The sequence below is a fragment of the Ipomoea nil genome, unplaced genomic scaffold (genome assembly GCF_001879475.1).
Source record: "Ipomoea nil cultivar Tokyo-kokei standard unplaced genomic scaffold, Asagao_1.1 scaffold0143, whole genome shotgun sequence".
Taxonomy (NCBI): Eukaryota; Viridiplantae; Streptophyta; class Magnoliopsida; order Solanales; family Convolvulaceae; genus Ipomoea; species Ipomoea nil.
Genome location: NW_017616571.1, coordinates 633081 through 647500, shown reverse-complemented (window position 1 = coordinate 647500; position 14420 = coordinate 633081). Strand labels below are relative to the sequence as shown.

General features: G+C 32.7%; 1 protein-coding gene and 1 non-coding gene across 2 annotated transcripts; one reads left to right on the top strand and one right to left on the bottom strand.

The window, feature by feature from the left end:
• Positions 1 to 76: 76 nt before the first annotated feature.
• Positions 77 to 159, top strand: TRNAL-UAA. Its single transcript has one exon. It is a non-coding gene; the product is annotated as a tRNA-Leu (tRNA).
• A 545-nt stretch (positions 160 to 704) lies between these two features.
• On the bottom strand, positions 705 to 6431 carry LOC109171575 (glucomannan 4-beta-mannosyltransferase 2-like). Its single transcript, XM_019320628.1, has 9 exons — positions 5871 to 6431; positions 5653 to 5751; positions 4848 to 5100; positions 3066 to 3176; positions 2823 to 2959; positions 2595 to 2708; positions 1673 to 1872; positions 1373 to 1570; positions 705 to 1293 (listed from the first exon to the last, which is right to left on the bottom strand). Exons 1-9 carry the CDS (start codon positions 6201 to 6203, stop codon positions 1134 to 1136), a joined length of 1605 nt encoding a protein of 534 aa, XP_019176173.1. The 5' UTR covers positions 6204 to 6431; the 3' UTR covers positions 705 to 1133.
• Between the last annotated feature and the right edge of the window lie 7989 nt (positions 6432 to 14420).

Sequence of the window (14420 nt, the reverse complement as noted above, 5' to 3'; positions counted from 1 at the left end):
ACATAATGTGGTGGAAAACGACATTAGAGATAAGAAAACGGTTTTATTTATTTATGTCAAAGACATAACACAATGTGGTGGTTTGCCCGAGAGGTTAAGGGGGAAGACTTAAGATCTTCTGCACATAAGTGCGCGTGGGTTCGAACCCCACAGCCACCAAAAATATTTTCCAAAGCATACAATATTTGTTTTTACCATTCGAATATTTGTTGTGTAAGCCCACAATGATTTTTGTGTTAAATAAGTGTTATTCTCACTACTTTTACACTTAAGTTCCAATTTGTAAGCACCACGTATTAAATATGGCCAAAAAGTAGGACAAAAACAACTTGAAAAATTATTAATATGTCAAACACTAATACAATAGAAGAAATAATTTATCATGATGAATTTTTGATTGTGATTTCCTTTGTTTATTTCAATGGCAGTAATAATTGTTTCACTACTTGTTCTAAAGATAATAATTGAACCTTTACTCAATGATAAATCTAATTTTTTTGTCCCAATAGTAGAGGCCGGTGATGAGGTCAAAATTCAAGGAATGAATGCAATAAATAATTGTTAATCACTAAGAACACCAATATTAGCTGGCGGACAAGGAAGAAATTCGATAAATTTTCAAGGGTGACAAATTTTTCTTTGAACTTAATACTATATATATAGTATTGATACAATAAATTATCCTCAAAGAGAAGTAAAAAAAAAAAAAAACACTCCTAAGCTAGAATGACAATTGACAAGAAACCTTGATTACAAGCTTAATTCGCCCTTTTGGCTTTTGCCATCAGCTTACAAGACTAAAGAAACATTATATTAAACTTCATATATAAATGTCACACAACTAAAAACACTCTTCATCTCTAACAAAACCATAACTCTATCTATCCAAGTTTCCACTACAAATAAATCCCCTTAAAATTCACCCAAGTATAAACTCACATGAGAAGAGCAATTTTATCTTACACTTCTTTTGTGCTGCTCCAAAGCTTTGGATTTCTTGTTCATATCTGCGAAGAATGTAATGGTTGCTACTGCAGAAGAGCAAATTTTCGCATATACACGAAGAAATGAATCCCGAAAATCACTCTTCCATTCCATGAAAAGCGAGGCGAGATGGAAGATCATATCACTACTCAAGATGGGACAATGGTGCCAATGTAGCCAAATCCAGCAATGGTGAAGGTGATGACTTGCAGGAAGAGGTAGATGAAGTACTGGTTCTTGCCATACATGAAGTCGTAGCATCCACAGAAGAAGAGAAACCCCGCGAATCCCAGTTCTTGTGGCAAAATCCTGCAGACCCATTGTTAGTTTAACTGCAGAAACTTTCAAACAAAATCTGTGTAGAAATAATGCAGATCGAAACCCTCACCTGTCTCCAAGCAGAGACTTTGTCCTCTTGGCTGCAGGCTTTGCGTTTGCTTTGTTCTTAACGCCATCGCCAAGTTTCTCAGTCACAACCCACTCGTTTGCCCTCTTTGCCTCGAGCAATCCAATGAAAGTCGCCTTGGTTCGGTGGAAGGACATCACATTCTCAAACAGGATCCAGTAGAACAGCAAATGGATTGACCTGCAATGAGTTTAACTGAGAACGTTCTGCCTGGTTCTGGTACCAAATTGAAGAACTGTGTTTTTTTTTAACTGATAGCGAGATTGCACATTTAGATTGTACCTCGGGGTGCCAACCGAGTTGAGGGCTGTGATGATGCAAGGAATGTAGATGGCTCCCCACTTTGGGACTTCAACTTCTGGGACAAGAATGGTTAGAGGAAGAACCACGCAGTAGAAGGAAAATGTGACCATGTGAGCTATGATCTTCCTGACAAAGAAGAAGCTGTAGATTGTGTAGACCTTCTTCCATACATTCACTCTCTACAAACACAACAAACAAACAAAGATTACCAAACATATATTATTCCTTCATTCTGTGTTTAACAATGAGAAAAAAACCCGCAGCCACTAATCAGTGTGTACACTCAATAAATCTTACCTTGTGATCCTAGTCGGGAAATTATCACAAGGAGTTCAACCACTCAACTAGCCTAGGTTGCCCCATAGCTGACCAGGTCAAACCAAGAAAGTCAATAGGCCACTCCAATTGAACTTATAACTTTGTTTTTTTTTTTTTTTGGTGTACCCAGGGTTTCCACCGTCGGTCAAAGTGATTAATCCCCTCGTTGAATTGTAGACATTTCTTTTGGGTGAGACAACTAGCCTCGAGATTTAAGGTTGCACCATACCCAAAGCCAATGATTGAACCATTGACCTTTGGTTAAGGATGGATGAGTCGCTTTCCACTCAAGTTAAAAGCTTAACTAATTTAACTAAAGTTAACCAGCTTGGTTGGCGTAAGTGGTCGTGCACTCTTCTCCCTTAAGAGAGGTCAGGAGTTCAAACTCTCTCTCTTATGGAAAAGCTAATCTGACCAGCACTTTGTCCCTTTTTTTGGACTGGTCCGATGCGAACAAGGATTAGTATGAGTATGCTACGGGTTTAAAAGTGCTTCTTACAATTAGGGCTAACTCAAGACACCTCGTGGTCTGACAAAAAAAATTCAACTGAAGTTGCGCCAACATATATAGTAATCAACCAACCTTGTTCCTGACGATTTCCATGACCATTTTTCTGAACAAGTTGGCAGGGCCACAAGACCAACGGTGCTGCTGGAAACGGAAGGCCTTGAATGTACTAGGAAGCTCACTTTTTACCTACAATTAATCAAAGGGGAATCAAGAACCAATGTAAATACATTTGATTTGTTTGTTTAAGGATATATAATACTAGGAGTAGCATATAAGCCATGAATGAATATATATATATACCTGGAGGTCACCAAGATACACAAATTTCCAGCCCTTAAGACTAGCCCGGACAGCCAAATCCATATCCTCCACCGTCGTCCTATCTTTCCACCCACCTGCATCGTTTATGGCACCAATCCTCCATACACCACCCGTCCCTAATAACCCATACCAAATAGCAGATTGTGTTAGCAGTTTCGATTTCGAGATTATATTAATCTTTTTTTAAACAAACGGTTGATAAAATTAATTAACTTCACCTACCATTGAAGCCAAAGAAAGCATGAGTAGACGACCCCACTTCTTGCTCCACGGTGAAATGGTAATCCAATGACATCTCTTGCATTCTCGTTAATAAACACTCATCCGCATTTACTACAAAAATTATTTTAAAAAATAAGGTATAGAAACAAAATTTCAGACATATATCAGGAACAAAATGTATGATAACTCTAGAATTGTTTTGAACCGAACAACAATTAATTATTTAAAAAAAAAAAGTAACAAAATTAAAATAATACGGAGTAACAATTTTTTAAAAATTGGGGTTGAGAAGAATTTTATTCAAAGAAAAGGGAGTGAATTAGAAAGAATAAAACAAAAGGGCCCCAATCATTGGCTTCAAATACCCATTTGTTGTTTTCTGACATCACGTGACTGTCAACAATTATTTAAAAAGAAAATTTAACCCAAAAAATAAATTTAAAAAAAAAAAATGCCACCTGTCATTAGCGTCGGTGAATATTGACAACGTGAGGAGAGAGAGACACAGGCCCCACTGGGCCCACTAGAGAGGGTCTACCATACGGACCCTGTGCCTCAGAGGAGAGAATAATCTCACGTGGAGGCATCACGGAATGCCGAAAATAACCGTTACGTTTAACGATCGATTTCACAGACGTTAATCATTGTTCACTTCACAAAATGACAAACCTACCCCGCATATCCAGCGCCTTCTCGGCGCTGAATGAGGAAAGTGCATGGTTTAACTCTAGCCATAACGACAGGATAATTTGGTCATTACACCCCCCCCCCCACGACAACAAACGCTTCAACGAAGATGTTGATTATGACACGTCATACTATATTTAAAAAAAAAATGCTTTTTTCCTGTAAATCGTCACTACTAACCAAAAAAAAAAACATTAATCTTAATCGCTTAATTAGTTAAAGGATTTAGTAAGTTTCGTAGTGGTGTCATGTTTCGCAAGTCAAGAATATACCAAAAGCAACAAATTGGGTTACGTCAAGACCCCAAAACCAATCATGTGTAAAGCATAATTAACAATATTCTTATTTTTCTAAACTTTTATCATCATTCTTGAAACGACAGTCATCCACCTTAAAAAGGTAAATTCAGGTCATCATAATTACACAATATAAGATAAGAATGGCACTGTAATTACAATTATGGGTCTATGAAATAAATCACATAATACTTTTTCTTTTGGTAATTATAATCTAACATATCTGTAATATCTGTCGGATTCAAACTTGTGACCTGTTTAGAAAGGCCATAGAGATACCATCAAATCACAATGTACTTGGTTGATAGTTATTTTTCTGTTTTAAAATTGTTAGAAAAAGTTATAATCACTATCCTCTCACTTTGTGATCATAATTAAAATTATACTCAAATTAAGAAGACTAATAAATCTTTCCCATTAAGAATATAACTTAAAATTTTAATTTGTAGGTCTTCTATGGGCGAATCTTTAATAAAAGTATGGTGTGGGATTACTTGTAAAGCTCCGCGATGTACGGAGATGAAAGGTTCTCGCGGTGGGGCCCATACTGCCGTGACAAGTGGTGCCATGGACCCCACTTCACCAAAAGAAAATATTAAAAGAAATAATAAATAAATAAATAAAAGACTCTCAAGATATAATGCCATATAAAAAGCATGCGACAGCCAGAGACTAGACCACCGACAGTTCCCCTAATGGCAAAAAAACATCATTAATACTAATTAAGATTTGCACGGGTTTAGCTCATTGATTTAGTAAACAATATTTATGAAAAAAAGATTTGCAGTCTTAAACTTACCAAAACGCCAACGAGCTTGAACAAGGGCGATTTGCGGGTTATGGACCAAGTACGGCATAGCCCGTTGGAGAAAATCGGGCTCGGGTCTAAAATCGGCATCGAAAATCGCCACGTATTCGCATTCTTTGACATAATCGTGCTTTAACCCGTCCTTAAGGGCTCCCGCCTTATAACCCCCGCGGGTTTCTCTAATTTGGTACTTAATGTTAATGCCCTTGCTTGCCCACCTTATGCATTCTTTCTCAATCATATCCTACAAAACAAAACCATTTAATCAATTATCAATTATTAATTAATAGCAATAAAATTAGGAAAAAAATAAATACCATTTACTCACTGCACCTACTGGGGAGGCCATGTTGGTTTTGGTAGGTGTAAATAATGTGCACTAATAATGTTAATTAATGAGAAAATAAAATACCCAACTGATTTAATAGTCATAAAGTTATAAGTTCAACTGTCAATTAAACTATTCATTGACCAGTTTAAGAAGGCTGTCAATAGGGACTGAACTTATAACTTTATGAGTATCAAATCAGTCTTAAACTTAATGTATCCCTTCAGATAATGATAGTAGATTTCACTCAAAAATAGAATGCGAAAAAGGATTAAAATAAGTATAGGAATATATGGGAGGGAGTGTAGTAATAATGGAGTGAAGGCCAAGAAAACTGAATCCCAGATCTGAAAATAGCATTTTTTTTTAAAACAGTAAAATTAATGGTTTTTACTGCGCCAGAAATTAAACATATCAATAATTGCAGAAATGGGGGGTGAAGAAGAAGAAGAATAGAATTTTAATTACCTTGATGAAGGGGTCGGTGGAATCGTCAAGAACTTGAATGACGATTCGATCGGACGGCCATGAAAGGTTGCATGCTGCTCCAATGGAGATCTTGTACACCTGGAGAATTGAAGAAATGAAACACCAGAATATAATGGGCTGAAGAACATCGGAAAAAACATTCTGGGTTTTCGCAAAAATTGATGAATCTTGAATTGAAGAAATTAAATTAAACGAACCTCTTTTTCGTTGTACATAGGGATCTGGATAAGGACCATGGGGAAAGCGGCATTGCCGAGCTCCAAATCGTCGCGCATGGGCTCCCAATTGTACCTTTTCTCCGGCTTTTTCCAGAAAATCTTGACGATGATGATGACGATCCCCATATAAAGGCGCTCGAAGAACAGCATGAGCGACATGGCCAAGCAAACGTAGACGGATAGCCGCAAAACCGGCACAATCAGCGGCGCCTTTATCAGCTCCCACATTAGCCCCATTTGCGCCGCCATGTCCGCCGCCGGCCCCCGGAACGTCTCCGGTATCAGCCCGCCGTTCGCCGTCACCTCCGCCATTGTCTCACTAGATCTACTCTACTCTACTATACTATACTCTGTTCTCTCCTCCCCTCTCTCTCTCTCTCAGAATTCTTGCCGACAATCTGTCACCCAAGAACTAACTGAGTTATCTGTTTGGATTTTCTCTCTCAAAATGTTGAGAGGGAGAAGATGGAGTGAGTAAATGGGAGAGAGATGAGGGGAGATTTATAGTCTGGTGTGGACTTCATTTGTGAGTTTCTATAATTGATGACTTTTCAGGTTCTCACTTCCTCTTCCTTAGTCTAACTGTTTGGGTGTGAAAACAATTTTGGAGAAAAAAATAAAATAAAATCGCCCCAAAAAGAAAAAAAAAAAACATAATAAAAATTTTTAACTGCCCCAACTACTGTCTCAAATAAGCATGTCACTTTTTTATCCAAAACAAACTGTACCATTTACCATTAGGTCAACTGTGGTCACCTCAAATCATAACTTCATTACTACATACAGCATAATTGTATTTAATAATACATAATTTTTAAGAATAAATTCGAAAAATTAATTGAAGGTGGAAGGTTGAAAGAGAAAAAAAAAAAAATAATAATAATAATAATAACAATAATAATAGCATAAGAATGTTAACTGTAATATTAATAATACTGTTAAAATTTTAAAGGAATAAAGGTCAAATAGGCGCTCAATTGCACACAAAAATGTAATTAGGTCATCGAACTAAAAAACAATACAATTGGGTCCTTAAATAACACAAAATCATGTAATTAGATCTAAAATGACATGTTTACTTGACATTATGCTGACGTGACGGTTACCAATTTTAAAAATAATATTTTAAAACAATGTTAAATAAAATAATTAATTAAAAAGAAAAAGAAAAAAAATAAATCGCCTGGAGACGATTCCGGCCAGCTTCGTCTCCTTGGCCATGGAGACCAGCTGGTGGTCTCCGGCCGGAGACGATTAAATTAGTATCGGGCCGGTTCGTCTCTGGCCGGTCTATTTTATTTTATTTTTTAAATTTTAATTAATTATTTTATTTAAAATTATTTTAAAATATTATTTATAAAATTAGTAACCGCCACTTCAAGTAAACAGGTCATTTTGGATCTAATTGCATGAATTTTATGTTGTTCATAGACTGCATTGCATTGTTTTTTAGTTGGATGACCTAATTGCATTTTGGTGTACGGTTGAGTGGCCTATTTTATCCTTATTTCAATTTTAAATACTCAGTGGATCCGTCCATGCCCTACCCCACCTTTGTAAAAAAAAAAAAAAATTGTTAATATTTATTATATATATATATATATATATATATATATATATATATATATATTTTGATTGTTAATATCTTTTAATTTGATATTAGAAAATATTATATTAATGATTTTGATTGTGTTTACAACTTACTTGCCAAAACATATAGTCAATTATGATTTTGCATTTAACTTTCTTCCAAATATGTTGATTTCACATTACCGTTATTTATTGCCTTATTGGAACTTATTTATTTATTTATGCCTACTTGTTTCCAAAAGAGTTAATTTCATGAATGGTTCATTGATTATTGATATTTATCAATTTATTAGTCTTTTCTATTCGCGATGTGTAAAAACATATATGCTCAATATTTATATTTTAAAAAATAACTAACAAATTTTAACTAATTAAAATCTAAGTGAAATAAAATTTATTTATTATATTAATCAAATATATAATGTCTTACAAATATTTTTATCATTAAAGAATATAAGAAAATATATGGTGGATGCATGTGCATGGTAAAAGTAATAGAAAAGATAACGGAAGTTATAACGGTAGGGGTATTTTTGTCCAAAAAAATTGTATAGTACAACTCTAAAAGTACAATGTACAAAATGGTTAGCATTAAAAACATGGACATAAATGAGAGATATACCTTTGATTGAGACTTATTATGTTTTTATCAACTTATATTCTCAATTGGACCATAAATGGCTTATTGACTATTGATCTTTACCAATTTTCGTCATCGACTTTCAATATGATCATAAAGAGTTTTTTGCACTTTTAGTCCCACGACTATAGTGGCACTGGCAGAATTGATCCACGACTTTTGAACCTTGCAATTTTAGTCCACGACTATTGATTTTTTTGCAAAAATGGTCCTTCCGGCCACTTTTCCGTCAAAATTTCACCGGAAAAAAAAATTCTCCATTTTTAGCCAGGTTAAAATTGACATTTTACTTATCTCAAAAAATTAAAAGAAAAAAATTGATATTTGACTACATACAATATTACTGGGCTACATACTACTGCCCCAGGCGGCGGAGTTCCTGAAGTAGGCAGGGCTGTCAGTAAGCGACGGAGCGGCCGTGGCGTTCCCCGGGCTAGTTGGGTTATCCGGCAGCAGCATTGGAGTGCTACATGTTCTTCGCCGCCTGGGGCAGTAGTATGTAGCCTAGTAATATTGTGTGTAGTTAAATATCAAATTTTTTCTTTTAATTTTTTGAGATAAGTAAAATGTCAATTTTAACCCGGCTAAAAATAGAGAAATTTTTTTTTCCGGTGAAATTTTGACGGAAAAGTGGCCGGAAGGACCATTTTTGCAAAAAAATCAATAGTCGTGGACTAAAATTGAAAGGTTCAAAAGTCGTGGATCAATTCTGCCAGTGCCACTATAGTCGTGGGACTAAAAGTGCAAAAAACTCTGATCATAAATATCCATTGACTATCGATCTTTATCAATTTACGTCATCGACTTTCAATATGACCATAAATGATCCATTGACTATTGCTTTTGTTTCAAATTTGGTCCTTTAGTTAAATATCAATTTAATAAACATTAAATTTAAGAATAATAATGTAAAAATTAGCTTGTTGTTGAGATGGACAAATTGAGTTCATAAATTTAATACATTGAGTTCATCATTATGAAGAACTAAAATTTTTACATTATTACCCTTAAATTTAATATTTATTAAAATGATATTCAACTAGAGGACCAAATTTTTTTTTTTTTTTAAAATCAATAGTCAAGAGATCAAGTATGGTTAAATTAAAAGTCGAGGATGAAAATTGGTAAAAATCAATTGTCGAGGAACCATTTATGGTCAAATTGAAAATCGAATGATGAAAATTAATAAATGACAATAATCAAAGGACCATTCTTTCAATTAACTATTTCCAAATATAAACTTGTTGATTCCAACTTAGATTGTTTGAAAATTAAAATATGATGTTAGATTGTTAATTTGTCAGAAGATATGATGTTAGTTTGGTGTTAGAAAACTATACATGGTATGTCAATATTGATCTTAAATTGTTCTAGAATATATGTTTTGCAGTTTAGCTATAGAAAAATACTCCAAAATATAATACGAGATTTCATGGAGGATCTTTGGGGTGTGCTATGTGCTCGCCTAAATTCATAGTAGTTTGTAAGTGTTCGATTTAGGGTTACCTTTTTTTGTATATATAACAGATCAAATGAGAACACGTATGTTGGTGTGAATGTGCTGCACTTTTAAAAGATTTGCATTGCACATTTGTAATTTTTGAAATTTACTTCTGAGTTGTACTAGTGTAAGTTCATTATTTGCATAGTGTACTTTTAAATTTATAGTTTTTGAACTTTACTTTTGAATTATATTTGTAAGTATCATAAAATGTACTTTGTAGCGTAACTTTGGTATTGCACATTAGAATTTGTATGTTCGCACCAATCCACCCCTATATATAAAGTGACTCCACTTGATACAATATTTTAGTCAATACCTATTATTCAGACAACTTTCTCAAAGATGCTATTATATGCACACGAATTCAAGCTTCTGACTCTATACTTGAAACAAGGGAGTGGATATTGAAACAACTCTCTTAAGAGTGTTGTTACATACATATGAATTTAAACTTCTGATTCTTGCTCAAAACAATAATGCAATAAATATTTTAATCCACAAAATTAATTTAGGGTTGTGTTTTTTCCACTTTCCTCGTGATCATTGGTTGGCTATTTTTGGATTATTGTGGACACATATTCAAGCTAAGGGAATAATGTATAGTTCAATTCCTTGTGCACGATGAAAAACAGACTTCCAAACATGGAAACATGAAGTACCCAATGGAGATAATACAATATAGATTTAATGAATCACTTTCTTGTATGATCTTTTGTTTGTTCAGTTCTACTTGGTGCACCTGATGGACAGATCTTAGATCTATATATGTACCCATCTCATGAATTATTGAACACAGCTTCTGCAATACTATTATTGATGTAGATATTGGGAAATCATAACCACCAAATTTTCGAACTTCACACACCGACTAGATGTATACGACAATATCATATCATGCCTCAATTTTTTAATTAATTCAATGATTTCGTTGCTGCTGATATTTAATAAGAATTTGAACGCATAAACATTACTCACAATTTGTCTCATGCATTTTATATAGTTCGTTTCATGTATAAATAATTTAGGGTCCGTTTGAAAAGTAGAAAAATATTTTCTTAAAAATAGTCATTTTTCAAAAAATATTTTCCTTTCTTGTGTTTGGCTGCACAATTAATTTTTTTTTTTTTGTTTTTGTTTTTGTGTTTGGTTCATTTCCGAGAAAATGAACAGGAAAATAAACAGAATTGTATACTTCTAACATTTTAATTGTTACAAGTCCAAAAATATTGTTAACCAACAAATAATCATAATTAAAACTAGCACATAACCACAACTAAAATTCTGCAAACAGATTCCAATTTAGCATTAATACTAATAAAATTCCGCAGCAAGCATAATCTGCAGAACCAGTTGGAAACCAGTGGTTTCTGCAACCGGAAACCAATGGCTTTGGATTAATTCTCGCTACGGAAACCAGTTCTCCGGTTTCCGATGCGGAAACTAGAGGCACTAGTTTCCGCCGTCGGAAACCAGTTAACCAGTGAGGAGACTTCCTCCGTCTGTGGGTTTTCCTCCCCACAGTCGGAAAACAGTTGGTAGAGATTTGTTGGTGAAGCTTTTTTGGTTGTGGGATTGTTGGAGGAGTTGGTGTTGGTGGAGTTTTCTACATTCTGTTGAATGTTGATGGGGAGGCGGAGCTCAAAGAGAAGTAAAGAATGGAAAATGACTTCCCATAAAAAGGGAAAGTCATTTCCGGAAGAATGGAGTTATTTTTCATTGACCATAAGTGATTTTTCTTTGACTTCTCATTTTCATGCCTAGCCAAATACCAGAAATTTAGAAAATGATTTTCAATAATTATTTTTTGAGTTTTCAAACATACTCTTAAGAGAATGAATCTCGAAATTGTTAATCGAACTGGATTAGATGTATATATAATGATGGGGATGGAGTAAAAGATTCCCTGTAAAAGGATTGAATTCAAATCATTGACACAATAGCTCCAACTACAACTATTTAAGCTTGATATGTTATGGAATAAATTATAGGTTTTCAGCTTAGTCAGACTATAGTTTAGATCTTATAAATCTATCCTCCAAGTCTATGAAGAGATAAATCAAGCCTACATGCCTAATTGAGTCCCATACCAAATTGTATCATTTATGCATTAGAAGTTCAACTCTAACCCCAAATCAAATTATTGAAACTCAATTCTAAATTATTTGTGGTGGGGTTTGAACTAACCTCTATCCAATTACTGAAAGAGAATTTTAAATATAACTGTTCATCTACTAGATCACTATTATGAGATAAATTATATTGTTTAGGTCTTTGGGGCACGCGAACCGAGGATGAATTCTAGTTATTCAGTTTAGTTGATATACTAATTAACATTGGAACATTAGAATTCTTGGTTATGGATAGTCGGCAGCGACGGTAGGGTGTGGTTTGCTTTAGGTATAGCACAGTGAAATTTAGGACAAGTACTATTATGGCGGCGCAGTAACATGCAATGGAATGAGATGTCCCTATACTAAGCTTCGTTTTATTAAAACAAAAAACAAAAATTACATATGGTCAAAAGTAAGATTGAGATGTCCCTATATGGCTCTATTGATCCTTGTGGAAAAAAAGAAAAAAAAAATCAGGTAGGCGGTCTTACAATACTCTACTAGTCTACCCCGATAAAATTATAAATGGATAAATCATGGCGACTTAACTGATCAACAGATATTAGACTTTTGCTCACTGCGCACAAAGAATTTCTCATTTAAGAGGTTGCTCTAATATTTGCTCTCTTGTGACAAATTTCATATCTGTAACCAGTTAAACTACTACCTATACTGACTATTGAAGTTTTTCCTATACATAAAAAAAGACTAAAATATTTCGCCATAAGACGTAATAATATAATTTTTTATTTATTAGTTATCATAAATTAGTCGATTTTAGCTGCGTTACAAAGGAATATTTAATATTGCCATGTTGAAAAATTTTGGTAAACAATTTATAAGTAGTATTTGCACCCGTGCGATGCACAGAATGAATTTGTTGTAATATATTAAGAATATATGAATCGATATATAATTATTTAAATTAGAACATCAAATATTATATAGTGCAATTAAAGATATGGTTTGGATGGTTTATATATTTTGATGTTATCATTACTTGAATTTGTGCAAATAATTGCTCAAATTAATAGCTAATGTCTAGATGTACGCATACGATGCTATAACTTTGAAGATTTTATTTATCATTATTTAAAATTTTCATAAATTAGGCAAATGTGTTCGTTCTCTAACAACTCAGTTATAGAAATGAATTGGTATCCTTATTCATTTGTATGGAAGATATATTTTTTTGTCTAGATATATAACAATTTTTTAATTTTAAAAAAAAATTAATATCACCGATTATATTTACACATTATTGAAACATCTTTGTAGACGACATTGGTAGTGACAACACAATCTTGTTCATCTTCGTCTAGAGCTAACACATTCAATCCATCAGGACGGATTACTTGGATTAAAATATATAATGGTAGAATATTACTCAATTAGTTATCCTTTTATATTTTCAGTCAATTAGTGATATCGGATTCATTTTCAGCCAATTATTCTTTTTTTTTTTTATTTTATTTTCAGTCAATTAATCAATTAGAATATCAAATGTAGTGATATTTTTACCTAATTTTCGTCCCATTTTTAATTGATGATGTAGATATTATTATTGCAATATATCGTTTCATTTTTAATTTACCTTTACTATTGTTTAAAATATGCATTTACTATTGATAATGTAGAATATTATTATTGAAATATTTTTCTCCAATTTTTAATTTTCATTCCATTTTTAATTAAAATGCAATGATCTGACCATTTCTTTTTTTTTTTTAGTCAATTATGGAGCATTTTTTATTTGCAATCAATTATTAATATTCATTTCCTTTTATATTTTCAGTCAATTATTAATATTAGATTCATTTTTAGTCAATTAGAATATAGATGTATTGATATTTTTACCTAATTTCCATTACATTTTAATTTGATGATGTAGAATATTATTAATGAAATATTTTCGTTCCATTTTTAATTTACATTTACTATTTTTTTAAATATGTCTTTACTACTTGATGACGTAAAATATTATTATTGAAATATTTTCTTTCTATTTTTAATTTTCCTTTACTTGCCCACATGGATTGGCAAGCAATTATGTTCATCTTTCCAAACATTTTCAATGTGAGATCAAAATAATCACACGTCATTCTTCTTATTTTTTTCTAATTTTAATTTTATTTTGTATATCGTTTTGTTTGGATTATTATTATTATTATTATTATTATTATTATTATTATTATTGACGATCTAAAAAAATTGAGATTGAAAAATTGACCAAAATTTTAACAAATTCGTCATTTTAACAATTTATCTTTAATCAAAACACAAAAAATATTATTTAATAACTTAGTAATTTGCTATAAACTGCTAAAAACTAAAACAACACATACGTTTTGGGTTAACCTTTTCCAACCCACTAATAATAAATAAATAATAAATAATGAATAAATAAATAAAAACTAAAATAAGAAGACAAAGCTAAGGTTTCTTAAATAAGAACCTTTTAACTTCTCAATACTTGCAACATTGATGGGCAAACATTTATGTTTGTACCTCTTAAATAGAGGAGCTCAAGAGCTCATCTTTTCAAACATTTTCAATGTGGGATCAAAATAATCTCATATCATTTACAAAGGAAGCTCGTGGCTTCCCTTTGTCTTATTCTTTTTTTTTTTTTTTGGTTAATTTTAATTTTATTTTGTATATAGTTTTATTTGGATTATTATTAT